This window comes from Lytechinus variegatus, chromosome 17, assembly GCF_018143015.1.
Source record: "Lytechinus variegatus isolate NC3 chromosome 17, Lvar_3.0, whole genome shotgun sequence".
Classification (NCBI taxonomy): Eukaryota; Metazoa; Echinodermata; class Echinoidea; order Temnopleuroida; family Toxopneustidae; genus Lytechinus; species Lytechinus variegatus.
Genome location: NC_054756.1, coordinates 30,073,951 through 30,099,289, shown reverse-complemented (window position 1 = coordinate 30,099,289; position 25,339 = coordinate 30,073,951). Strand labels below are relative to the sequence as shown.

Sequence of the window (25,339 nt, the reverse complement as noted above, 5' to 3'; positions counted from 1 at the left end):
CCGCATCTACTGGAAAAATACAGTTGTGTCTGCAGTCAAGTTTCCAGGTCTATCTTGTACTGTACGTTGTCTTCCTAGCTTGGATAAATCACTATCTGTGCTATTTGTCCTTTGCTGTGCCAATGCAGTGACTAGTACTAATCCCATGCATGAGCATAATGCCATGCAGACCAAAACTTGTCTAGTTTTGTTTTGAAGTGATTGACTGTTGATGCTGTGACTAACATCCTTCCTTTTATTTTCAACGAAGAGACATGGGAAGCCACTTTGCAGGCCGAGGTGAGCAATTTTGCTGTTTTTACATGCTTTTTATTATAGGCCTATTAAAAATATTTGTGTCTTGTCTTTAGTTTCAGTCAATGCCCACAATCTTTTGTATTGATTATTATGGCATATGAATGTCAAGATTGACTTGACTTACCGGGACCGGCAAGTGCAATACACCGGGTAAAACACCCTAGGCCTACTCTTTGACGAATAGTGCATCGGTTTTAACGTGCATAGGTTATGACTCTCCATTTTGTTACAAATACAATTCATAACAAAAATGGCCGATCGAGACGGGGGTAGGAGAGAACTTTTCGTTTTTTGAGGTTCCAGTCTGTGCCCAGATGTCAGAAAAACTGCCACTCGTTAGACCATCATCCATATAATCGTGGTAAGTGCTTGATTTCTGTTTTAACTATTTATTCGGAGAATTATTTTGACCATACTTCACGCTTGTCAGGTGAGTATGCCAAATTGCACGTAGTACGAATTCGATCCTGGGCTCCCGACCGCTACGCGGCCGGGAGCCCCCTGCCTTGGCCTGGGTTAGGTGACTATCCATTCTCGATCGTGAACACCTTTTCTCCTCAATTAAAAAGCATGATAAAGCCACATTGTACAGAGAAACGACTAAATTAACTCATGCATTAGCTAATGGAAAAAATAAGCATGATCTACGACCTGAAAACAATCAAACACTACTTACGATTTATTTTAGAAGATCTCCAACTGACCAACTACAGCCAAAGTGAAATGTGAAGAGCGCCAGCAGCGTCAATGGACACGATATCGCTAGCACGATTTCAGGGAATTACTTGTCTTTATACCGATTTGTTTCCAATACTTGCTCGGGGCATGGACCTATTAATAGGTCCATGTTAAGGGTAGGGTTTCACACGCCATGCTTGTTAAGGGTGCATTTTCAGAAAACCCCATGGTCATGCATATGGTATCAATGAAAGAGCCCCCCCCCCGGCTTCTTTCCTTGACTTTTTTCCCATTCCGTGCAACAGGGACACTATTATTTTACAAAGGAAAATAGTAGATTTGCAGGATGTTTACCTTTTAAAACCCTTTATAAAAAATACTATTACAAACTATCATGTTTTTACGTTGATTGCAGTTCATCTATCGACTATCGTACAAATAGTGTTCCTATTCAACGGCAATTTTCAAGTTAATTGAATGTTAAAATGGTGTTGTTGTTGTTGTTGTTTTTAACAGATATCCAGTATTTTTGCACTCACAGCCCATTGTAATTTAACAATTATACTGTCCCAGCTGCCAGTAATAATGTTTTTTTTTTACAGTTTTAATTTCAACAGTCAGTGTACCTGCAAATTATTTTGTCAGTTTTATTAGTATTCATTTTCCGCCCGCATTATTTCATCCACAGTATTCCTTTCACAGTCTACCCATTTACTCCTATCATGAGAATTCCTACAATCGATGGAGGCCAATCTATGTAAACGTTGATAGGAAACTGACATCAATCTGCATAGTGTTATCATGGAAGGCAAGGTTGCTTTGATCACAGGTAAGCCCTATTATATATTAGTATGATTCTGAACCATAATGCAATTTTTAGACTTTTACACCGATTTGTAATACATGTATTTTAACTTTGTAAAATATTTCTTTCTATGTAAAGGTTTTACTGAGAGAATAAAACAATTTGAATTTGAATTGAATATAATACGCGCTAAGAAATTTTGCACCTTAAATGAAACACTAGTATCCAGGGTGTAATCTCCTATAATGCACCTTTTTACATAAGTATTTTGCACCAGGGAATGCTCGTTTGCACCCTAAAAGCTTGAACTATTCACTTGTTATATTAAAAAACATGGTTCATTTCTGCGCGCTATGATGCAAAGGACAGGTCCACCCCAACAAAAAGTTGATTTGAATAAAAAGAGAAAAATCTAACAAGCAATACACTGAAAATGTCATCAAATCGGCTGTAAAATAAGAAAATAATGACAATTTAAAGTTTCGCTTAATTTCACAAAACAGTAATATGCACATCCTGTGGTCGGTATCCAAGAAGAGGACAATGATGACGTCATCCATGCACTGTTTCTTTTGTATTTTATTATATGAAATATTATAATTTTCTCCTCATTGTCAAGTGAAACAACAATTAATTCCTGCCTGAACATGAGGGATATAGCATTGTTTAATACTATGGTTCAGTCAAGTTGGTCCTTATTTTCAAATCTGTAAAAAATGAAATATTTTATAGTTCAAACAATAAAAAAAAAGAAATAGTGAGTGATGGACATCTCTGACTGTCCCATTTGCATTTTACTGAGTTGTGCACATATTACTGTTTTGTGCAAAATAAGCGAAACTTAAAAATGCCATAACTTTAGTATTTTACATCCGATTTTGATGAAATTTTCAGCATCATGCTAGCTTGATTTTTCTTTATTTATTCAAATCAACGTTTTTCTGTGGTGGACTTGACCTTTAATAGCTAACATGCACCCTTAAACTATGCTCAGATGAGTGTAATATTGCACTAATCATTATTTAGATATTCAAAATGATTTTATTCTAATTAGAATGGTAGCATATAAGACACGGGTATGATCATAACTAGGCCTATCCGTATACGTATAAATACATTTTATTTTCAATATTCGCATCATATTCTACTACGTTCTATGTATCATAAAATCGAGTCGCATACCAGGGGCCTGTTGCATAGAACTTTGTAACTGGTAAAAACTGAAAACTAAGTCTGATTTCTGCCATTGACTTTAACGCAGGGCAAAAACTCCGGTAAAAACAACCTGAGTTTTTTAAGGTAAGTTTTCTCTGGTAAAAAGTTTTATGCAACGGGCCCATAATGTGTTCGATTGCCTTGATATTCAAAATGTGATAATTTAGCATAATTATTAATAACAGGTTCAAGCTCTGGAATAGGAGCTGGTATTGCACAACGTTTCGCTGAGCTCGGTTGCAGTCTTGCACTCACTGGAAGAGATGCAGGGAAGCTGAAAGATGTTGAGACATCATGCCGACAATGTGGGCTCAGCGAAAAAAAGGTCAGTGAGGTAGTCCTTAACAAAAAAGAAACAAGGGTAAATATCGAAACTTTGTTGAGTTTCAAATAATCATTGGGTTTATAGTTTTACCGTAATTATGGTAAAACAGAGCTGCTATGCTAAACAGCTCCGACATGAGCTATCCAACCGTTTCGTGTTGTTATTATTATTGTTATTTTGTAAGTTATTGTGTATGTGATATTGTGTTTTAATGACTTCGGAAAGAAAACAAACAAACCTATATGTTAAAAGCATCTATAAACACTGAATGTACAGAAAGCTGCACATCCTTTAAGGAACCGTTTGGTTCAAGTCCTTGCTGATGGTGAGAAATGAGAGAGTAAAACATCTTTGAAAGTGCTGTGCTCCCACAGCTTTTATTTTCTTATAGTCATCCCAGGATCATGTCTCAAGGTTGCCGATCATGTCATCATCACTATAAACATCATCATCACCATCATATTATTATTATTGTTGTTATTATCATTATTATTAGTTGTTGTTATTATTATTATTATCATCCTCATCTTCTCTACAATATTTTTTTCTTCAGATTTTACTTGTTCCAGGAGACTTGACCGAGGACGAAGATATAGACAAGATATTTTCAGAAACAATAGGAAAGTTTGGACGTCTGGATATTCTTGTAAGGATACATAATAACCTAAGCATAGATAGATAAAATGAGAATATATATGTCATCCCCTTTTCAATTTCCAGCGTACAGAAAAATCTTTAGAATATTAAGGGCCTTTTCACACGTGAATCTTGAATCATCATTCCGCCCTTTCATACGGTAAAAAAATCCAGTGAAAAAAAATGAGGCCAATTATGAATATTTAGCACGTGTGAAACCAAACTAGTGCATGTTTAGAATCTATGATGATTCGAGTTTCACGTGTGAAAAGGCCCAGAGTAATGATGATTGCTATTGTAATCGTGACTTTGATTAGCATTTGTGATTCTATAATCATGTTCTAGTTTGGTTTTCACACGTGCTAAATATTCGTCATTAGCCTTATTTTTCACTGGAATCATCCAAATTACGATTTTCTTTTTTACCATGTGAAATATACAAGACTCTAGAACTGAGCAGTGGCGCCCCACGGGTCATGGCAAGGGGGGGGGGGGGTGCCAAAACAAATATTTTGGGTCACTTATTGATCTGAACGGGCAAATATCCATGTACACTGACCTGAAAAAAAAGGATTTTTCAAGAACAAACGTATCTCATTGATCAAATGAAGCAATGAGAGCTGATTCATGTCACGTAATTCAGTAAATAAAAAGTTCGAGCGCGAAGCGTGGTTTTATTTTATGTATTGACCCCAAAACGGAACGTTTTAAGCACTGATTGGTATTCAAAAGTGTGCTGAATATATAGGATGCATATCAAAATAATAATAACACGAGGGCACATGCCCCCTTGCCCCCCCCCCCCCCGTTACGCCACTTGTAAAAGGAAAATACCAAGTGAAATCAAATAAAAAATTTGGTTTGAAATTGTGGCTTACATGCATTAGAAAAACGAAGAGGGAGATAGAAGAAGAAGAGAGCAAAGGGAGAGAAAGAATTAAAAAAGGGACTGAGGAAGAATAGACTATCAATAGAAGAGATGAAGGGGAAAAAGATGAAGCTGAGAAACTGTGGATGAAGAAGGGGGTGGAAAATATCTATGGAAAATAAGAACAATGAAGAAGAAATTGATCAGCACTCCCAATCACCTGGCTTGAATTTTCTCCTTTGTAAAGTGGACTGTATAAGTCTTGCAGGGCTGAAACCAGAGTGATAATTAAAAGTAACTTTTGGAGTGCATGCCTATTATGTTAAATAGTTCAAGAAATGATTATCATTATTCATTTAATTATTGTTATTATTTCCATCATTTTTATTATTTTACAGATAAACAATGCAGGTCGACCAGCTAAAGGGAGGTTTCATGATCTTCAGATGAAATTCTTTGATGACGTCATAAACCTGAATCTCAGATCCGCTGTATACCTATCAAAGCTTGCCATCCCATATTTGAAAGAATCCAAAGGTTATTATTAATAATTTTGTGACCATACCGGTTGCTTTATGGGAGTATAATCAAGAAAGATCAGGAGTATAGAACAATAAGAATGTGGACTATAGTGAAGTATGTATTTAGGCAATGCGTAGAAAGTAACAAAAAAAATGATGAAGAAAGAGAGAGGGGGAGAGGGGAGGGACCCGGGGGAGGGAGGGGGGAGAGAAAGAATAATAATTCAAATGAATTCACTCTTAAAATGTTAAATCAACATTTGAAAGGTTATAGGAGACACAAACTTTTCTAAATGTTTGTATTTATCACTTTATATGGTTCGATACAACACTTAAAATTTTGTATTCAGCTTTATGCAGGGTTAGATATAACATAATGGAAAAAGTTGCCACTCTTCCAACCTTTGAAATGTCTATTTTAACATTTCATTATTTAGAGAGTTGATATTTTGTTATCTTTCCCTTTTTTCTGTTTAAGCAAAATTGTATCACACATTTTATATTGGCTTATGAAAAAAAATGAATTTTAAATTGAAAATAAAGCTTTTCCTTCTCTTATACACAGGCTGTGTCGTGAACATGTCAAGTGTCGCTTCAAAAACTACAGTAAGTGTCAAAGCACTAATAATTCATTTATATTTCATCATAATCCGACACCATTTTATCACGAGGGCATAGGCTGTGGTGCACTGGGTTAAAATTACCCTCCCGTTGAGGCAGAGCATGCAGTCCGGGCACTGGCAAGCAAATTGGAATTTGTACCCCTTCTGCTTTCAACAGCTGATTTTCCAAACTTTAGTTCCACCTCCCCAAGATGTGCACCCCCATACCACTTTAGTTCCACCTCCCTCGGATGGATGCCCCACTATATGCTCAAACCAACCTATAACCCTTGTATCAGAACAGTCGGAAGTGTTTACCATTAGGCATATTATTTCGTTAAATATGCTCTGTTTTTTATACTTTTTTCTCCAACAGACAACTTTTATTTCATACAATCCACTCTTTGTATCAAAGTAATTACACGGATATCAATGTTATTCTTTCCAACTTATTTACTAAAATGTTATTTATGTTAAAATCTTATTCATGAATATGATCTGTTTATATATTCATATTTAATTTTTACTCTGAGCAAAGTCATGTATATAATTTAGCATTTGGCTGCGAACTGGATTTCACTATAAATATCATTTATCTGTCCAAAAACTTTTTGCCACCTACCCGGAAAACTTTCTGCGTAAGGCTTCGTCAGGATACTTACTTAACTTTGAGAGGAATCGAAGGGGTGTAGGAAAATTATATTCAGTATTCATTTCCATCAAAATATTAATCTTAAAAAGTGGCCTGTAATACAGACTTCGTTTGTTTTTCTTTGTTGGTGCATATTAAATCATCATGTTTTAAATTCTCGTCACACGGCAAAGTGAAACGTGAGGTCAACACTAAGACCATAATTATAGCTGATGTGGCCAACTTAATTAATTTCAAGGGAAAGCCGTAAAACAATCAACCATTTTAATAAATGAATGAATGAATAAAGACAATCCATCAGTCATATCAAATTCATAGTCATGTTTTTTAAGGAAGGAAGATGAAATGAATATGACGTCATTTATTCTCAGTTGAATAACAGGTGTAATACAAGGTTACTATATAGATTCAGATCTCTCATTTTTATACTTTTCTCCACTTTCTTTCTGCCCTCTTTTTTCCTAGATTAAAAAAATCATGGGGATGCACTGCACTGAATTAATTGATAATGGTGCTTACATTCACTTTCTTTACAGTGTGATTACAATCCTACCTATTCAATCTCCAAAGTCGCCCTTGATCAATTCACAAAAAGTCTCGCAGTGGGTAAGTCAAATAAAATAAGTGTATATTGAGTGCAGGTTTGTGTATGTGTTTATGGAGGGGGGGCATAGACGGCGGAAGAAGCGGGTGGGGGGGACGTGTCCCCCCTTACTTTGAGGTGGGGGTACGATCCCCCTAAATTTGTTGATGACTTTTTTTTTGCTTGACAATTTGTTTCCTGCGTCCCCCCTAAAATTTTTGGCTTCCGCCGCCAATGGGGGGGGGGTGGGGTTGCATCATTTTTGTTTGAAACAAAATTTGTATTGTAAAATATCAAAGCCGGGAGAGCGAAGAGACCGAGCTGATATCAAAAGCCTTATAGGACTCATGGTGTACTTTGGATGATTTCTGAGTAAAAATCTGACAAAACGGATTTTCATCATTTCTGGGAGAAAGGTGGGGGTCTGCCGTTCACCATGATATATGGGTGTGTGGCCTATTATTGATTGGTTGATATATTTGTTTATTTACCTATTTATTTATCTATTTATTCTTTATTTATTTATTCATTCATTTATTTATCTATTTTTTTTTATTTCGGGGGAACTACTTATTCTTCCCCTTATTTATTCATTTTTTTTTTACCAGTAAGTGTATTCCGCATTGTGTCCATTCGTCACCTATAACATTGCTGCCATCCATCCCTCATTCTTTCTTCTCCCTATAGAGCCAACCTTCTCTGTAATCATTTCCTCGGTGTGAACACGTCCATTGTCATATTCTTTCTCAGTCACTCTTACTTTCCCTCCCTAATCGCTCCAGCTTACCTATCTTTTGTACATATTCTTTCTTGGTTTCCTCATCTTCTATTTATATTTCTATCTTGGTACAGAATTAGGTCCCTTTGGAGTCAGAGTTAATTCTCTCAAGTGAGTATATCTTTCATCCCATTCTAGTCTAGCGTATGAATATTTTTTTTTTTTCTTAATGAAGAGTGTCCCAAAAACAATTTCAGAGTCTTTAAAAGAAATTTATTTTGACACTTCACATTAGCTGGCTTTCTTTCTTACTATAGATTGTTTTACTATAATTGTTCTGCTTCAGGGAACAAAATAAAATAAAAATTGAATTAAATCTAATAGCAATTTATTACGCTTTATTTACCTTTGTTGCAATCACACCTTCTCTATAGCACGGGCATGTATTGTAAATCTCTGTCTCAAACATAGTCATTCCATTTTTTTCAAAAGTATCCTTTTATTTGATTTCATTTTTTTCTTCCGCCCCAAACAGTCCAGGTGTGATACTCACTCCTCTCTATAGACATCTTGGTAAGACAGACGAACAAGTAATCACGTGGTCTAAATCCATGCATCCTATTGGTCGCCATGGGACTGTGGATGAGGTTGTCAAGGCAACCGAGTATTTGATATCTGATGATGCACGATGTGTGACTGGTATGCTCATTTCTATTGATGGAGGGAGATTTCTGATGTGAGCAATCATTGGGTGGCTCTAAACTTCCCTTCAGACAAATCATTCATGATGATATTTATTATGAATCAAGCGGTTCATTTCAATATTAAAGGAGAATGAAACCTTTGGAACAAAATAGCTTGTGTGAAAAAAGCCCCAAAAATCTAAAAAAACAGATCAACGAAAGTTTGAGAAAAATCGGACAACTAATGAGAAAGTTATGAGCATTTGAATATTGCGATCACTAATGCTATGGAGATCCTCACATTGGCAATGCGACAAAGATGTGTGATGTCACTTGCAATGTGAACAACTCTCCCCATTACTTTAGTATATATTTCACTTAAATTGCCTCTTTTATCACATCTATCAGTAGATCATGTGTTCTTTCTATAGGAGGGCATGTAATACAGAAATTCAAAGAATACATCATGGATAAAGAGATTGTATCACCATAAGAAAAAGCAAAAAGAGACATTTTTGATGTATTTTATTGTCCATCAAAGGGAAAGTTGTTCACATGTGACATCACCACTGATCTCTCTGGAGAGATGAGTGGACATCACACATCCTTGTCGCGTTGCCAATGTGAGGATCTCCACAGCACTAGTGATTGCAATATTCAAATGCTCATAACTTTCTCATTATTTGTCCGATTTTTTCCAAACTTTCTTTGTTCTTATTCTTTCTTTTTTTTCTGACATAAGCCTACTTGTTCCAAAGGTTTCATTCCCCTTTAAGCATTCGGTAAATTTGATGATTTACATGCAATGTCTATATAACTATTTTTATTTTTATAGTGCTCACTTGCTTCAATCTCTTTCAAAGTAGAGTATCGCATTTATAACTCACCACACCAGGGACGGAAATCTCATTTTATATAAATTTAGTGTCAAAAATAATTCCACATCATATTATTTAGGTATAGAGTTATAGTTTCAAGACCATCACGACCTGAAATTTCTTCTCATGGGAGAGAGTGAATGAAAATATAGATATGCCAAGTAAACAAACAAAATGATGACAAAGAAACTTTGGGCAGCGATGCTTGAGAATATGACAATTGGTGGTTCTTATTCATCAGTACATCAAATCACTCGCGGATCAAGGGGGGGAGCCGGCCCGCGCCCCTTCCCTTTTGAGAGGCACAATTACAATTTTTGATGTAAACATGGTATTGAAATAGAAGTGTGACCCCCCTTAAAAGTGAAGACCTTTTTTATATTTTTGCTTGTCAAATTTTTCCTTGGGAAAATGTGCCCCCCCTTTAGTAAAAAAACCTGGATCCGCCCATGCATCAAAATCTAAATTTTAAACCTTTGAATTGAAGATAATCATACACTGGTATTTTTACAAAAGGGATCTTATTGAATTTTACCCCCCCCCCCCCCCCCAAAAAAAAAAAAGAATTCAGTAGTCATTTGGGGCCGTTTCATAAAGCCGTTCGTAAGTTAAGAGCGACTTTAGGAACGACTGGTGATCCCTTTTTAGGTGCTAGTATCATCACCAATGAACATTTGGTGTATACCATTTACCACAATAAGAAAGGATGACCAGTAACATGCTTACAAATAGCTTTATGAAATACCCACCAGGTTAATCCATGCATTAACCTCTATCATACTGGAACCGGATGGTCTTTGTACAGAGCCGATGTAATTTACGAGTTGATTGTGTCTTGTTACAAGGTTTATTGTAGTATTTACAATTTTTTTTAAAAGAAACCTGAATTTAATAATTGCCTTGAATGAAAATAAATAACGTATTCTTCATGGAAAAAAGCAGGTCAAAAGTTGTTGTGATTGTTTATGTAGGTCTATTGTGTTTGATTTTTTATTTTATTTTTTGTTGGTTTTTGTTTCTTCATGATTATAAATAGGTTCTAGAATCTAGAATGTCCCATAATTCAAGTCTAAACGTTTCAGCATGCGCTCTTCGCTTGCATCAATTATCAATTTTATGAAGACACATATCGTCTTCACAATGTTCCCATTCGGGTTGATATTAAAAAAAAAAGTCAGCTAGTGCGCTTCGCGCTCGCATTGATTGTTTGTTTAGCTTCCCATGTAGTTCGAATCCTAATAAAATATGCTTAGAATGTCCCTTTTTATTAGGTCTAAATATATATATAAAAAAAAACAGCTCGCGCTTCTTCATCTCATAGGCCATACTTTGTTCTTAATTTGAATTTATTGGTTTATTTCAATTCTACATAAATGTACATTTTTCAACATACAGAAATATATACAAATCAATTATAAAAAAAACAATGAGCTTATAGTAGCTAATGGAAGAAATAAAAACAAACAAACTCAATAAACTCATATCATTTCCTAAAACAGATAATAAAACACTTACGAAAGTATGAATAATTGAATGTATATTATGCTTTTAAAAAAATGAAAATGAAAAAAAAAACCCGAATAAACCAAATTGCTTATATACGCTGGGTTTTTTTGAAAACATAAAAAGTACATTAATAAAACTCAAATATTCATTGAATTAAACAGGATTTTAATTAATATAGTTAATATAATATAGAGTGTCGGCAGAGAAAAGGCAGAAAGACGGTGGGTATCAGGGAAGATGTTCATGTATGATTAACATATCTGAATAATGAATGGGCCAGGGATAGGGGGAGGATATCCACCGAGAAAGAATAAGAAACAACAGAATAAATGGGGGGGGGGGACACAAAAAAGGGAGTAGGGAAAGGGGGAAAAGAGATCTTTGTTGTTCACGAATAATCAAGGAGGGGTTGTCGTTAGATACAATTAGTGGTTTTAAATATACTTAAGATCTCTCTCTCATATTCAGACTGGGGGAAGAGAATTCCAAAATTTGGGGGCAGTGAATGAAAAACGTGTTCAGCGTAAGTGCCGTACGAGTCATTGGCAGGAGATACAAATCAATTTGTCTAGTTGGGTAATTTCATTATTTACTCGAAATACATTGTTAAAACAAAGGGTAATTTATGGTTGTTATACTGTTACATGCTATACAGCAAGATTCAATCGATAGATTTTAGTAAATTCTCAGGGTATTGTTTGAATGAAAAAGACAGTCAGTATGGTGTCGAAAATTAACCTGACTTTCGCGTAGCCTTTTCAAGAAATAATTTATTTAACATTATGTTGCACTAGCTGTTCCCCATTTATTTCAAAATGTGTTTAACTTTTCAGTTTTCGGGTCTGAATATCAATTTTGCATCAGTTGACTAGTTAGATACCTCCGTGTTAAACGATTTCAAAAGGCGTTCAGTTTTTCAGGTCGAAAACAAAACAAAAAATCAGCTGGCGCTTGCGCCCCTTGCATTCATGATTTATTTTTAGATGGACATCTTATTCATGATTTAAAAAAGCTCAGAATGATCGATTTTCAGATATGCGATACATAGTACATTTGTAAGCCCATTAATTATTAATGAGTTCGCCCTTCGCGCTCGTATCATCTTTTTATACCTTATGAATTAATAAATGATTTTTTTGAGTAGAAATAGATGGACTTTTAAAAATCATTCTTTTGTAGACTACCGCCTTAACAATAGTATACCAGATTCCAATCATGGAAAGTGTTGATGAAAATATTTTCTGCCACCCCCTTTGACGAAAGCTGGATCCCACTTTATGGAGAGAGAGAGGGTGGGGGAGCGAAAGCAAGAGCGACTCAGGGCCGCTCGAGGAAGGGGGGGGGGTGATGTGAAAAGAACATAAAGCACAGCAATAAATATAAAGCACCTTTTCCCAAGAATCCAATTATCTTCTACATTCCTATACCAAATGAAGACAAAACTTTTTTATTTTTTTTATGTATTTGTCAAAATGCATTTAGTTCTTGTAATATAACTTTCTCCTAAAGTTCGTTGATCATTACTATCAGCATAATTCGTAACAGACAGTTATTATCAGGTCTTTTCATTTTGAAGTTATATATCCTCTGGACTACTTTTCTTCATGGACATTGTTAGTCAAAGACCTTTCATTTCTTCATTTATGAATAGGCAGATTTCAAAGCAAGATATTACGTAAGCATGCCTTTCATAACATGGTGAATAAATAAAATAGACCAGATGACTAGAATAGCACACCAATGAACGCTCTATGAAATTAGTTGCATTTCTATAATTTGAATGCATTAGCCCGGGGGGGGGGGCACTTACATTGACGAGTGGATACCATGCGCGACCAAAAAAACACGTAGTAAAAGGGATGTCTTTTTCACGATAGGGCACGTTACGTACGTAACGTGATAAGGGTGTCAAAAACACAAAAATAATGAAAAAAGGGTATCTATTTCGCTAGGAAGATTACGTGTTTAGGGTCGATTTGCGGGGATGATAAAAGAAAATTAAAATATTTTATAAAGGATGTCCTTTTTGCCCCAACACTTTGTGTGTGTTTAGAGTCCGATTTGCGCGAGGTGTAGAATGTGGGGTCGTATACTAAACCAAATAAGTTAAAGCCAACGACCGAAGGACCCGTAACAATAAAGCATTCCTGTACTTGTTTAGGGGTTCATTTCAGGGAATATTTGCCAAGAGTATCGTTTTGTCTACAATACTTGTTAAGGGCAGGGTTTCACACGCCAATACTTGTTAAGGGGTGCATTTTCAGAATATGGAAATTACGTGTTTAGGGTGCTTTTCGAGACCCCATGGTCGCGCATGACTCGTGAATGGAAGTGGCCCCCCGGGGCATTAGCATAACAATGTACTTGTCAACAAAGAAATGCCAGTCGCTAGTGGACGTCTTGTTGATTTCTGGATCTAGTGAAAAAGACAAATAAAAAAATCATAATCAAGGCATCAAAGTTGGTGTTTGTCTCATTAGATAGGCCTATTAAACCTCCATGTCACTTTAGTACCATCTGATCATGCACAGAATGTACGAACTGGCTTAATTGGCTAGCATTTCAGACTTTGCGTCAGGCTTTTTAATATTTTGTCATACGAAAAAAAATGCTTATATCGCTATTTTTGAAGACAACTATAAGATTTCCTACGAAAAAAATTACGAATAATTCAATGATAAAAACTAACAAACGATGCTGTATAAAGGTTTTAATGTCAGATGAAACTCGATGACAAATTCACATTATAATGGCTTTAATGACACAAACATCTTTTCAACTTAATTTTTGGTAAACAATTGATTTGAATTCTACATTCGATACAGACTGCAGGGGCGGATCCAGGATTTTGAAATAGGGGGGGGGCGCCAGCGGCGAGGGAGCGAAGCGACCGAGCGGGGGAGGGTGTGGGAGGGGGTATACCCCCCTCCCACGGCAAGGACTTTTTCAAAAAAATCATGTCCAAAAGTCGTATTTTGAGAGCACCTTTAGAAGAAAAATGCACACTTAAATCACTGTAACTTCATGAATAAAAGACACATACTGTCTCATTTAGGAGTTGGTTTCCAGTCACACACCGTATAAGCGGTCATTCAAAACATACATTTGGCAAAGGCTCTTCACTTGCTTGCATCGTGTGATTGAAACGTCAAATTTAAATGATACGAAACTGAGACTTGTAATCGATAAGTTCCGAATAATCCATTCTGTTTATCAGTGTCATTTGTGTATTTACATTGTGTGTTTCAAACGAGAATTGTTTAGTCGTATGGCAACATGCATAAAATTTGGTTCTTTTTTCCCCCAAAATGCACAGTAAATTGTTACAAACTACAGAAAAAAAACGACATCATCTTCTGGTAATCAACCTTTTCCCTCGTATTATTTTCAAATCATCTTCAATAATCCAGTCATTCTGCACAACATCAAAGTAATTACTGCACGCGTATAGCTTGCCTCAAGTCACGTCAATCGGACGGGTGCGCGGAGGAACACATCAGGGAGGGGGAAATCTGGCTTCCACCAACCTCCTTGGTCAGATGGATTTGGGTTTACGCGCATATCATCGGCAGCGATCGGGGGGGGGGGACGGGGGACGTTCTCCCTCAAATATTTCGGGGGAGGTCGTCCCCCCCCCCTAGATTTTTAAAACTATTTTTTTTTTCGATTTTGCTGGCAATTTTTTTTTTAAGATATATTGTAATCAGCAAACCTATAGATTATCAGACATTAAAAATGAGGTAAGGGGGGGGGGTTAATGTCACAATTTCTACTTTTTAACAATACACAATGTGTCCTCGGGACGTTTTTCCCCAGCACGAAAGTATTTTTATTAATCCCCCCCCCCCCCGTCACATAAAATCTTCGCTCCTTACGCTGACATATACTGCCTATACACAGCAAACGCGGAGTGGGGTCGACTGGTGATTGAGAATATACAATTTTGCTCCTTGATAATTCGTTGGAATGATTGGGAATCGGGAAAAAATGATATCCAGTCCAACATCTTCACACTGGTCACTGCACTGCAACTCCCGATTACAAGTGGTGCAACTTTCCAACCAATCGACTTGAGCGCCCTGGAATTCCGGAATTTACAAATTGCAATACAGTATGACAGAGGTGCCTTTGTGCGAACACAAAGGCCATGAGCGTAAGTTAAAATATAGTTTTGACTAGATCTAGCCCTTGAAATTGACTACATTGTACCAATCCAGTAAATATAACCATCCAAAAAAAAAAAAAAAATCCGGCGAAAATAGGGGGGGGGGGCGCGCGCCCGGGGCGCCCCCCTCTGGATCCGCCACTGGACTGTGTATGTATGTTGTGTGTGTTTGAGTTTTCTAATGACGTGTATCAATCATTACGTCTGTACCGACCTTTAATAGCTTTACCACTGACCAAATTGAAAGTACCTCTGCATCATCACGCCTTGAAGTCACTGATCTCTCCCCTAGCAGGGGCGTCGATCCATTTTTCAGATTGGGGGGGCAAAATCATTAATGTTCCAAAGGCGCTCGATCGTACAAAACACCCACCCACACACCACACACACATATATCTATATATATGCATATATATATGACTCATGAGACCCAGACACGTATCTCACAAACAAATTAATGCGAGCGCGAAGCGCGAGCTGATTTTTTTTTAGTATACTGACAGGAAAAGCGTGCCTGTTTAGGACTGTTTGTAGTAACTCATGAGGAGGATACATATCTCACTACACAGATAGTACGAGTGCCGAGAGTGAGCTGAAATTTCCTTATATTCTGACCTGAAAACTTGATATTCTAAGCATTTTTGGTACCAATGATAAGATTTGTATCTAAAAGAACAATAGATGCGAGCGCGAAGCGCGAGCTGAAAATTTTGATATTTCGATCTGAAAAAATGACAGTTTAGTGGACGTTTTTGATGAAGAACAAGATATATATCCAAGAAAAGATGATTGCAAATCGAAGCAGGAGTACTTTTGAGGCTTAGAACTGAAAGTGGGACATTTACATTCACCTATTTAATCATGAAAAGTATGGGTTTTTGCTACAGAAATGATGCGAGCGCGAAGCGCGAGCTGAAAATTTGTATATTCCAATTTGAAAAGCGAACATTTTGAGCACAATTGAAATAAAATAATTGAAAGAAATTGAAAAGCACGATTTTAAATAAAGAACGAGTTGTGTATCACCATCTCGCTTGCTGAACATTACAATCTTGTTTTTTTAATGCATATCCGGAATTATTGGGGGGGCAAAATGATATGTTTGCCCCCCCAATATTTTAATTGGTGGGGCGATCGCCCCTCCTGCCCCCCCCAGGATCGACGCCTCTGTCCCCTAGGGGAGAGATCAGTGCTTGAAGTTCACTGGACACAAAACGCCCAGCGACCTCACCAAAACATTCGTAGAGGGCAGCATATCAAAACAAAGTACACGTGCGATATGATCGCGCTGAACATGCCTCGCCCATTAGCCGAGCTTAGAATAGTACACCGGGAAGTAAGTAATTCTGTTTTATATTATGATTTGGAAACGGGTGTGTGTATGTGCGTTTATAGTGTGTTGAGTTTAAGTGGATATGGAGGTGGTGGGGTGGGGGGATATGAGACCGACGACTAACTAGTAATATATCAAATTGAATCGATTTTAGAATGGCCTTCCCTCGATCTATTTCGTCTCTGGCGCTGCTGCCAAGTGCCAGTGCTTGAGCATTGGCCAAGTCTAACCCAGGGAACTCCCGCCCGCGTCGCGGGCGGGAGCCTAGGACCTTACGTGTAATTTGGCATACTCACCCGACAAGCGTGAAGTATGGTCAAAATAATTCTCCGAATAAATAGTTAAAACAGAAATCAAGCACTTACCACGATTATATGGATGAAGGTCTAACGAGTGGCAGTTTCCTGACATCTGGGCACAAACTGGAACCTCCAAAAAACGAAAAGTTCTCTCCTACCCCCGTCTCGATCGGCCATTTTTGTTATGAATCGTAATTGCCAGACCAACCTCGGATAAATAATTCCACTATACTTTCTCAAAGCCTGATATATTTGTTTAATATTTGCCGATTATCTCTTTATTTGTGTGTATAGACTAGATCTAATTAATTTTTCATAATGGTGTTATTGCTTTCAGTTTCTTTGTTTTACTGAGATATCTTGTGCTTAGATTCTTTTTTTCTTCTTTCTTAGTGCTTTTAAACCTCAGTTTAAATCGCTTTTAAATTTTGTATATTATTATTATATCATTATATAGACACACTAAAACTATCTTTGAAATATCACTATTGAAATTTAAAAAATGTGCATTAAATTCCATTCATTGTTTATAGAAAGAGAGAGAGAGACAAGAAATTCTGCCTCCAGACAGAAGTCCATTCGATTGGCACTTTGGTGTTCATCATTACTCATTTGAAGAAGAAAAAACATTAGGAAGGGATTCAGAAGGAGTTTAACTACCCCCCCCCCCCACTTTTATTCCAATGGAAAGGAGAAAGGGATCATGAATTAACAAAATACAGAAAAAAGAGGAAGAAAAGGCGAAAAAGAAAAAGAGAAAGGGAGAGAGAAAAGGAAAAAGAGAGGAAGAAAAGATACAAGACTTGAAAATAAAAGGAATGGTCTTTGTTAGACTCTAATACCCGGCTGATGAGAAAAAAGAATATGTACCCTCCTGGCCTCCTCCTCCCCCCCACACCCCCCCCCCCCCAATCAAAATACCTTGGCATCACCCCTTGATGTACATATTGTAGACTAGTTGTAGTATCCAAGTTTTTCTGATGTAGCTAGGATTCAATATCAGTGCCCATTCGAATTTGGCTTTTTATAATTTTTCATATGCTACAGTCAGACTTCAGATTGGCATCTTTCTGGTTTTCAACGCTAGTGATTATATTATGGATAAGTATCTGGTCAAGAAGAGTTCTTCATCAACAGGGTCAAAGGTCACCAAAGTTGAGGGCAAAGGTCAAGGGGATGGAGAATCTGATGAGGTGGAGCAGGCCCAGATGAGCAAGGTTTGTATAACAGTCCAAAAATAATTATCACCCAGTTAAAATACAATATGAGTTGGGCCAAGCTGACTTTTTTTAGTTTGGAAAGCAGATTATAAAATCTAAAATGGCATGTTATTTTTTAAAATTGGCATATTAAAACCTATATATGAATACTAGTGGAAGCTGGTGTAGCGGTTTTGACTCTCGTCTTGTAATCAGAGGGTCGTGTGTTCGAATCCCACTATGGCCTAGCGTCCTTCTGCAAGGCGTTAATCCACACTTTGCCACTATCCACCCAGGTGTTAAATGGGTATCCGGTAGAATGTGAAAGCCTATATGTAGTATGCCTAGCAATTGAGTCTTGGAACTCTTGTTGGAATGCTCCCCAGGAGTGGAGAAGGTGCATACATTGTATGTGGGCATGTCAGGATCTGTTGACTGGGGTAATAAACTATCTGTAAAGCACTTTATAGAGATGTCGTTCCAATGTACTAGTGCTATATAAAAGCAGATTATTATTCTTAATTTTTTGTAGAAAAACCTCATGGATAGATTCACTTAATAAAATCCACTCAAATATGAGTATGATATGTACCAATTGATAGCTGTTGAAAACTTCAGCAGTTCAAAAAAGTTATATTGTCTTCTGGAAGGTGTGATTGCTCAGTTTTGTCAAAATTCATGTTATACTTTGACAGTGAGTGTAGACAGATTTACTCTTGCAGGTAAAGAATTATTTTCTGAATTTTATGATTGAAGCCTGATCAAGTATTTTGGCATGTATAAGAGAATTTTGCCACACTAGTTGTGGGATAATTTGAGGCAGATAGTAACATACATTTTGGGTTTTTGAGGCGTTGGTTCCTTTAATAATATTGACTTATGAAGTCTGTAGTTCCCATATGCATTGTAAATGCAGCACCCAGTAGTGGTTTGGGCCTCTGTTGATGGTTTAGGATACAGGTAGCAATATAACCCATGCGATAATGGGCAAAACTAATGTAGATTTTATTTTTTTTAATCTAGTGATTGCAGAAATGTATACCACAATTAAACAAACCTATATTGGCCTAATGAGGCCATATTAATTTTTTTTAATGCATAAATGCTTGTACTGTACAAGCATTGTTTGAAACAAAGAGCTTCAGAAGAGGATTATATACATACAAAGAGATGTTGAGACATGAAAGTCATGCTCTATTGGCTAAAATACCTCAGTCTATGATTTTTTTTATTTCCTCAGAGACGAAAAACAGGATCATTTATCTTGAAAGAAGTGAAAGGTGACCTTTTTGGTGCTCCTCAGACAGAGAGTTTGGCCCATTGTATTAGTGCAGATGTGAGGATGGGCAAGGGTATAGCAACCATCTTCAAGAAGAAGTTTGGAGGAGTTCAAGATCTTCTTGCTCAAGGTATCATTTTGTGATGTACTTGTGCAATGGCTAGTATTCTCTATGGAATTCAGTGAAGATGAAGAATTATGGACAAACTGACTTTCCATACCTGAAATTGATTTGAACAATCACAGCTCATTGTACAACAGGGCACTCATCTTTATCCAAAAATTTAGATCTTTTTCAAGTTGTCATCTTTTTGCCCACATATGTACATCACCATTTAAGCTACTTCCCTGAGCCCTGGCTAATAGAAAAATCATTTTTACCCTGTTTTTTGTCATTTGAGTAACTTATGTTTAGTTATTCATATTGTATTTTCATTGTATATTTTGTGTGTTTTTATGGCTGAATAGATCAATATTGTTGATAATGATTTGGGTTTTTTTCTATTGAATACCTTTCACATTGTTAAGGTAATCTCAGTGTTCATGTTCTCGTGATGATGTTTTCTTGATTTACAGGAGTAAAGCCTGGAGGAGTAGCAGTTCTGCAGAGAGAACAGAGGTTTATTTATTACATGGTAAGTTCATTCTAAGATAAAACTTTTTATTCAGTTGATAGGTGGTGATTGTGAAGAGCACAATTTTAGATTTTCTTGTCATTTCAAATGGCGAATGTCATTCACCACTGGTGAAGATTATCGATGGGGAATGGGCATAGGCCTCTATTGGATTAAAGTCTCCAAAGATCTCCTTCCGCTCTTGATACATTGCCATCCACTGACAAAAAGAACTCTAATTCTTTTTTTTTTTAATTGGCTTTTTTTCTTGATTAGGGATACTTCTTGTATGTACTTGATGCTAAATGTTAGCCCCCCGTTTTTTGAAAATTTCTAGAGCATAAAACAACAACATATTTTCCTTGTTTACTAAGAAAATCATTTCACCGAATTGTTATCTTTTGTCAGTATGATATTTCATGAAATCTAAATCACATTATATTTTCTTCTTCTGCTCATTATCTGTCAGAAAAGATGAAAAAATGAAAATCAAATCTATTTACCTGCAGAAAATAGTTTTTCAAATGCAACTCTGATGTAGACTTTTTTTATGAAAGTTCCATTAACATTTTCTTTCAAAAGATAATTATTTGTTTTCTCTTCTACATAATGGTGAGTCTGCCACATTCAAGACCATAAACATTTTTAGGACTCTGCAGATATTGGACTTTATAGAAGATGTTATTGACACATATTTTGCATATTCTGGTTTGACAGAATGTGTCAAGTTAGGCAATTACTCAAATTACAGAGATTACTCAAATTACAGAAGGTCGGCTTGTGCAGAGTCTACAGTATTTATCAAGATGATCTTTTTCTATTCCTTAACTATGAAGCTGATCACACTTCTGGATGGTTTCTCTTCTGTTCTTTTGTCCTTTATTTAATGATTGACACACAATATTTGAAAAACATATTGCCAGACATAGCAACATTTGTTACTATGTCTGGCAATTATTCAGGCTGTGAAGAAAAGACATTTTAGAATAATACTTACAGACTGATGTTAGGGGGCTGGTCACTTGATAAGTTTTTTTTAAAATGTATTCTTTGATCTTTCCAGGTGACCAAAGAGAAGTTCTGGCACAAGCCCACTTACAAATCCCTCCAAGACTCTCTCCATTCTATGGCAGAACACTGCAAGAAAAATGGGATTAAAGCTCTCTCTATGCCTCGTATTGGTTGTGGATTAGATGGATTGAAATGGGATGAAGTCAAGAAGCAAATCTCCAAGACCTTTCAAGATATGGACATCATGGTAACCATTTACACACTCTGATGTCATGCAGTTCTCTCAGGATCATGTGTAGTGAAAGACACATACAAAGGTAAGAGATATAACTTAGACGGTTGACTATTCAAAATATTACCCTTTATTTTGTATGTAAGGTCCATCCAATTTTAGTAGGCAATGGGTTAACCTGTTGAATACTGAATTCTGTGATTCCCATAGGCTTTGTAAAGAGATCACATGGTTCTAGTAGGCAATGGGTTAACCTGTTGACAACTGAATTCTGTGATTCCCATAGGCTTTGTAAAGAGATCACATGGTTCTAGTAGGCAATGGGTTAACCTGTTGACAACTGAATTCTGTGATTCCCATAGGCTTTGTAAAGAGATCACCTGGTTCCAGTAGGCAATGGGTTAACCTGTTGACTACTGAATTCTGTGATTCCCATAGGCTTTGTAAAGAGATCACATGGTTCTAGTAGGCAATGGGTTAACCTGTTGACAACTGAATTCTGTGATTCCCATAGGCTTTGTAAAGAGATCACCTGGTTCCAGTAGGCAATGGGTTAACCTGTTGACTACTGAATTCTGTGATTCCCATAGGCTTTGTAAAGAGATCACCTGGTTCCAGTAGGCAATGGGTTAACCTGTTGACTACTGAATTCTGTGATTCCCATAGGCTTTGTAAAGAGATCACCTGGTTCCAGTAGGCAATGGGTTAACCTGTTGACAACTGAATTCTGTGATTCCCATAGGCTTTGTAAAGAGATCACATGGTTCTAGTAGGCAATGGGTTAACCTGTTGACAACTGAATTCTGTGATTCCCATAGGCTTTGTAAAGAGATCACCTGGTTCCAGTAGGCAATGGGTTAACCTGTTGACAACTGAATTCTGTGATTCCCATAGGCTTTGTAAAGAGATCACATGGTTCTAGTAGGCAATGGGTTAACCTGTTGACAACTGAATTCTGTAATTCCCATAGGCTTTGTAAAGAGATCACATGGTTCTAGTAGGCAATGGGTTAACCTGTTGACAACTGAATTCTGTGATTCCCATAGGCTTTGTAAAGAGATCACATGGTTCTAGTAGGCAATGGGTTAACCTGTTGACAACTGAATTCTGTGATTCCCATAGGCTTTGTACAGAGATCACCTGGTTCCAGTAGGCAATGGGTTAACCTGTTGACAACTGAGTTCTGTGATTCCCATAGGCTTTGTAAAGAGATCACATGGTTCTAGTAGGCAATGGGTTAACCTGTTGACAACTGAATTCTGTGATTCCCATAGGCTTTGTACAAAGATCACCTGGTTCCAGTAGGCAATGGGTTAACCTGTTGACTACTGAATTCTGTGATTCCCATAGGCTTTGTACAGAGATCACCTGGTTCTAGTAGGCAATGGGTTAACCTGTTGACTACTGAATTCTGTCATTCCCATAGGCTTTGTACAGAGATCACATGGTTCCAGTAGGCAATGGGTTAACCTGTTGACAACTGAATTCTGTGATTCCCATAGGCTTTGTAAAGAGATCACATGGTTCTAGTAGGCAATGGGTTAACCTGTTGACAACTGAATTCTGTGATTCCCATAGGCTTTGTAAAGAGATCACATGGTTCCAGTAGGCAATGGGTTAACCTGTTGACAACTGAATTCTGTGATTCCCATAGGCTTTGTAAAGAGATCACATGGTTCTAGTAGGCAATGGGTTAACCTGTTGACAACTGAATTCTGTGATTCCCATAGGCTTTGTACAGAGATCACCTGGTTCCAGTAGGCAATGGGTTAACCTGTTGACTACTGAATTCTGTGATTCCCATAGGCTTTGTACAGAGATCACCTGGTTCTAGTAGGCAATGGGTTAAAACCTACATACTACCCAAATCAGAATTTTGCTAGTATGACCTTTGTTAACACATTTCCATGACTTATAACTCACTGTAAGTAAGCTGAATTAAATGAGTTAGTAAGTTGTGGTAAGGGTTAGTTGAGTGAACAAGTAAGTATGTTGTGGGAATGAATCATGGAACAAAAAAACAAACATATCATGTCAGCTTTGGGACTTCTTACAATAATATGTATTGAACAGTTGATGTTCATATTATATGACTTATATAATTATTCAAGCAACCATTATATTTATACAGATTTCGTCACTGTCTGGGAATAATTATAATGAGCTCAATTTCATACTTTTGGGAGTTGTTTCTTCATAAAATAATTATTAGTTCTCAAGTTTAATATTTATTGCTATTTCTTATTGTCCTTAATTACTGTTTTATTCCAGGTTCCAGTATTAAGAGAGAAAGTATGCTCTGATGGAACATGATGTCCATTCATCTGCTGATCACTGCTATGTAAAAGTAAACTCTCCTCAGGGAGTGGATAGTGTGTATTATCTATGGGCAAGCCTGACTGGATCAAATGACTTGAGTGATCATGTATCTGTTGAATGCAGTTAGTCACTTTATTCAGGATCATGAAATTACTGACTCATTCAGGCAGAAATGGCCAGAGGTTCATAAACCAAGTTATTCACCACGGTATGTGTAGTGATAAAGATCCTACCATAGTAATTCTCCAGGCAGGAATTGACTCGTGCGTCACTTTCCGGTGGCTAGTGATCCTTGATTATTTGAACATGTTTAGATGTTATTGATTCTACATGGTAAAGAGCTTTTCAAAAAATGTCATTGAAAGTATGGTTCAAATGTTAGACCAAATAGCTTGGAGATGTCATTACATAACTGATCAAATAATCAGTTACATCCTTGAATGATTACTGATATAAGAAAACAAAGATTTAATTTCATTTAATTTTATAAGACAGCATTTGTTTGAGACTATCAAAGGGGCAAAGTTACACCATTTCAAGTTAAGATTTGATATTTGCACAAAAAATATGCCAAAGATTGCACCTTTGGAGTTTTCTGAAAATTGTACACCTTTATTTCTGAATGTGATTCAGATCATTTAATCATTAGACTGAATAACAATGTAGCCAAAGTGGGCATTTGACTAGGGACACGTAGCACAAAGCATAACAATTAATCGTAGGCTTGATTTTCACAATTAATTGTGCATTGTAGTCAATTTAAGCAATCATAGAAAAATGTTATACGATCATTTCTAAACTTTGTGTTACAGGCCCCAGATGTTGTTTAGATAAAAATTTGATTGCAGCAAAGAACCAAAATTGGTTAAGCCATTATGGCTTTAGATGAGCTGGAAATTAGAAAGTAGGTCCCTGTCTTTCAATTTCTTATTTCTTTTGAATCATGATATAAACTAGAAAGAAAATTTGAACTTGGAATCATACTCATAATCATATTATTAATTTTGAAACTTTCATAAATACAGATCTGTCAGTCTGATGAAAATACCTCCCTTTCAAAATGGTACGCAATGCATGAAGCTGGTTATTTTGCCTGCATCTTCACTGCCAAAACAAATTTGATACAATTACTTTGAGAACTCGGTTTGCAAACTTAAAGCTTGTTGATTTATATGTGAGCCCTTTCTCCCCTTTCAAGCACCTGACTGAAATGTTTATCGTACAGTGTTTGTGGTATTAATACCATCAATCAAGGAGAGTTCAAGTTCATTTAGAGTGTGATTGTACATATGCAGATTGTATTTTAACATTCAATCAAAAGTAGACCTTGTTTTTTTTTTTTTTTTTTTTGGGGGGGGGTAAATCTTGTATTTTCTGGTCTCATGATCCTTGATTGCATGATGTTGTTTCCTCTACAACCAGATTTTATTTACCATGTAACTCATCTCCAATACACCTGTCTTCATCAAGTTATTTGTCAAACTCAATCCTCTGATTGAATCTTGTGTGCCTAGCAATTGAACTTTGTTGGAATTCTCCCCAGGGAATGGAGAAGTGCATACATTGTGTGCAAGCAAGCCAGTATCTGACTAGAAATATCATTCCAGTGTAAGCACTATATAACAAGCAGAATGTTATTTCATTATTATTAATGTTATTATTGATTTTATAATTAGTAGTAGTAGCAGCAGCAGCAGCAGCAGCAGCAGCAGCAGTAGTAGTAGTAGTAGGAGTAGAAGTAGTAGTACTAGTAGTAGTAGTAGTAGTAGTAGTAGTAGTAGTAGTAGCAGCAGCAGCAGCAGTAGTAGTAGTAGTAGTAGTAGAAGTAGTAGTACTAGTAGTAGTAGTAGTAGTAGTAGCAGCAGCAGCAGCAGTAGTAGTAGTAGTAGTAGTAGTGGTAGTAGTAGTAGTAGTAGTAGTA

The 25,339-nt window shown here is 36.7% G+C and overlaps 3 protein-coding genes across 3 annotated transcripts in view; 2 read left to right on the top strand and 1 right to left on the bottom strand.

Annotated features, from left to right (window-relative positions):
* Positions 1 to 1,054, bottom strand: part of LOC121430704 (acyl-protein thioesterase 1-like) — a 33,693-nt gene extending 32,639 nt beyond the window's left edge. Inside the window, exon 1 of the mRNA XM_041628061.1 lies at positions 974 to 1,054. The gene's annotated coding sequence lies outside the window, so the exon portion shown is untranslated. The remainder of the gene's footprint in view (positions 1 to 973) is intronic.
* A 609-nt stretch (positions 1,055 to 1,663) lies between these two features.
* Positions 1,664 to 8,776, top strand: LOC121430706 (17-beta-hydroxysteroid dehydrogenase 14-like). The gene is made up of 8 exons (XM_041628062.1): positions 1,664 to 1,804; positions 3,181 to 3,320; positions 3,874 to 3,966; positions 5,223 to 5,361; positions 5,911 to 5,951; positions 7,136 to 7,205; positions 8,035 to 8,071; positions 8,436 to 8,776. Exons 1-8 carry the CDS (start codon positions 1,777 to 1,779, stop codon positions 8,638 to 8,640), a joined length of 753 nt encoding a protein of 250 aa, XP_041483996.1. The 5' UTR covers positions 1,664 to 1,776; the 3' UTR covers positions 8,641 to 8,776.
* A 7,609-nt stretch (positions 8,777 to 16,385) lies between these two features.
* On the top strand, positions 16,386 to 24,751 carry LOC121431369 (ADP-ribose glycohydrolase OARD1-like). The gene is made up of 6 exons (XM_041628910.1): positions 16,386 to 16,468; positions 17,812 to 17,981; positions 19,204 to 19,372; positions 19,819 to 19,877; positions 20,920 to 21,184; positions 23,371 to 24,751. The coding sequence occupies exons 2-5, from the start codon at positions 17,862 to 17,864 to the stop codon at positions 21,133 to 21,135; spliced, it is 564 nt and encodes a 187-aa protein (XP_041484844.1). The 5' UTR covers positions 16,386 to 16,468; positions 17,812 to 17,861; the 3' UTR covers positions 21,136 to 21,184; positions 23,371 to 24,751.
* The last annotated feature ends 588 nt before the right edge of the window (positions 24,752 to 25,339 follow it).

Excerpts from the sequence above, each read along its gene's own strand:
- LOC121430706 (XM_041628062.1), top strand. The coding sequence starts at position 1,777 with ATGGAAGGCAAGGTTGCTTTGATCACAG. Across the intron at positions 3,967-5,222 it reads TTGGACGTCTGGATATTCTT|ATAAACAATGCAGGTCGACC; the intron begins GTAAGGATACAT and ends ATTATTTTACAG. Across the intron at positions 8,072-8,435 it reads GTCAGAGTTAATTCTCTCAA|TCCAGGTGTGATACTCACTC; the intron begins GTGAGTATATCT and ends CGCCCCAAACAG.
- LOC121431369 (XM_041628910.1), top strand. The coding sequence starts at position 17,862 with ATGGATAAGTATCTGGTCAAGAAGAGTTCTTCATCAACAGGGTCAAAG. Across the intron at positions 17,982-19,203 it reads AGCAGGCCCAGATGAGCAAG|AGACGAAAAACAGGATCATT; the intron begins GTTTGTATAACA and ends TTATTTCCTCAG. Across the intron at positions 19,878-20,919 it reads AGAGGTTTATTTATTACATG|GTGACCAAAGAGAAGTTCTG; the intron begins GTAAGTTCATTC and ends TGATCTTTCCAG.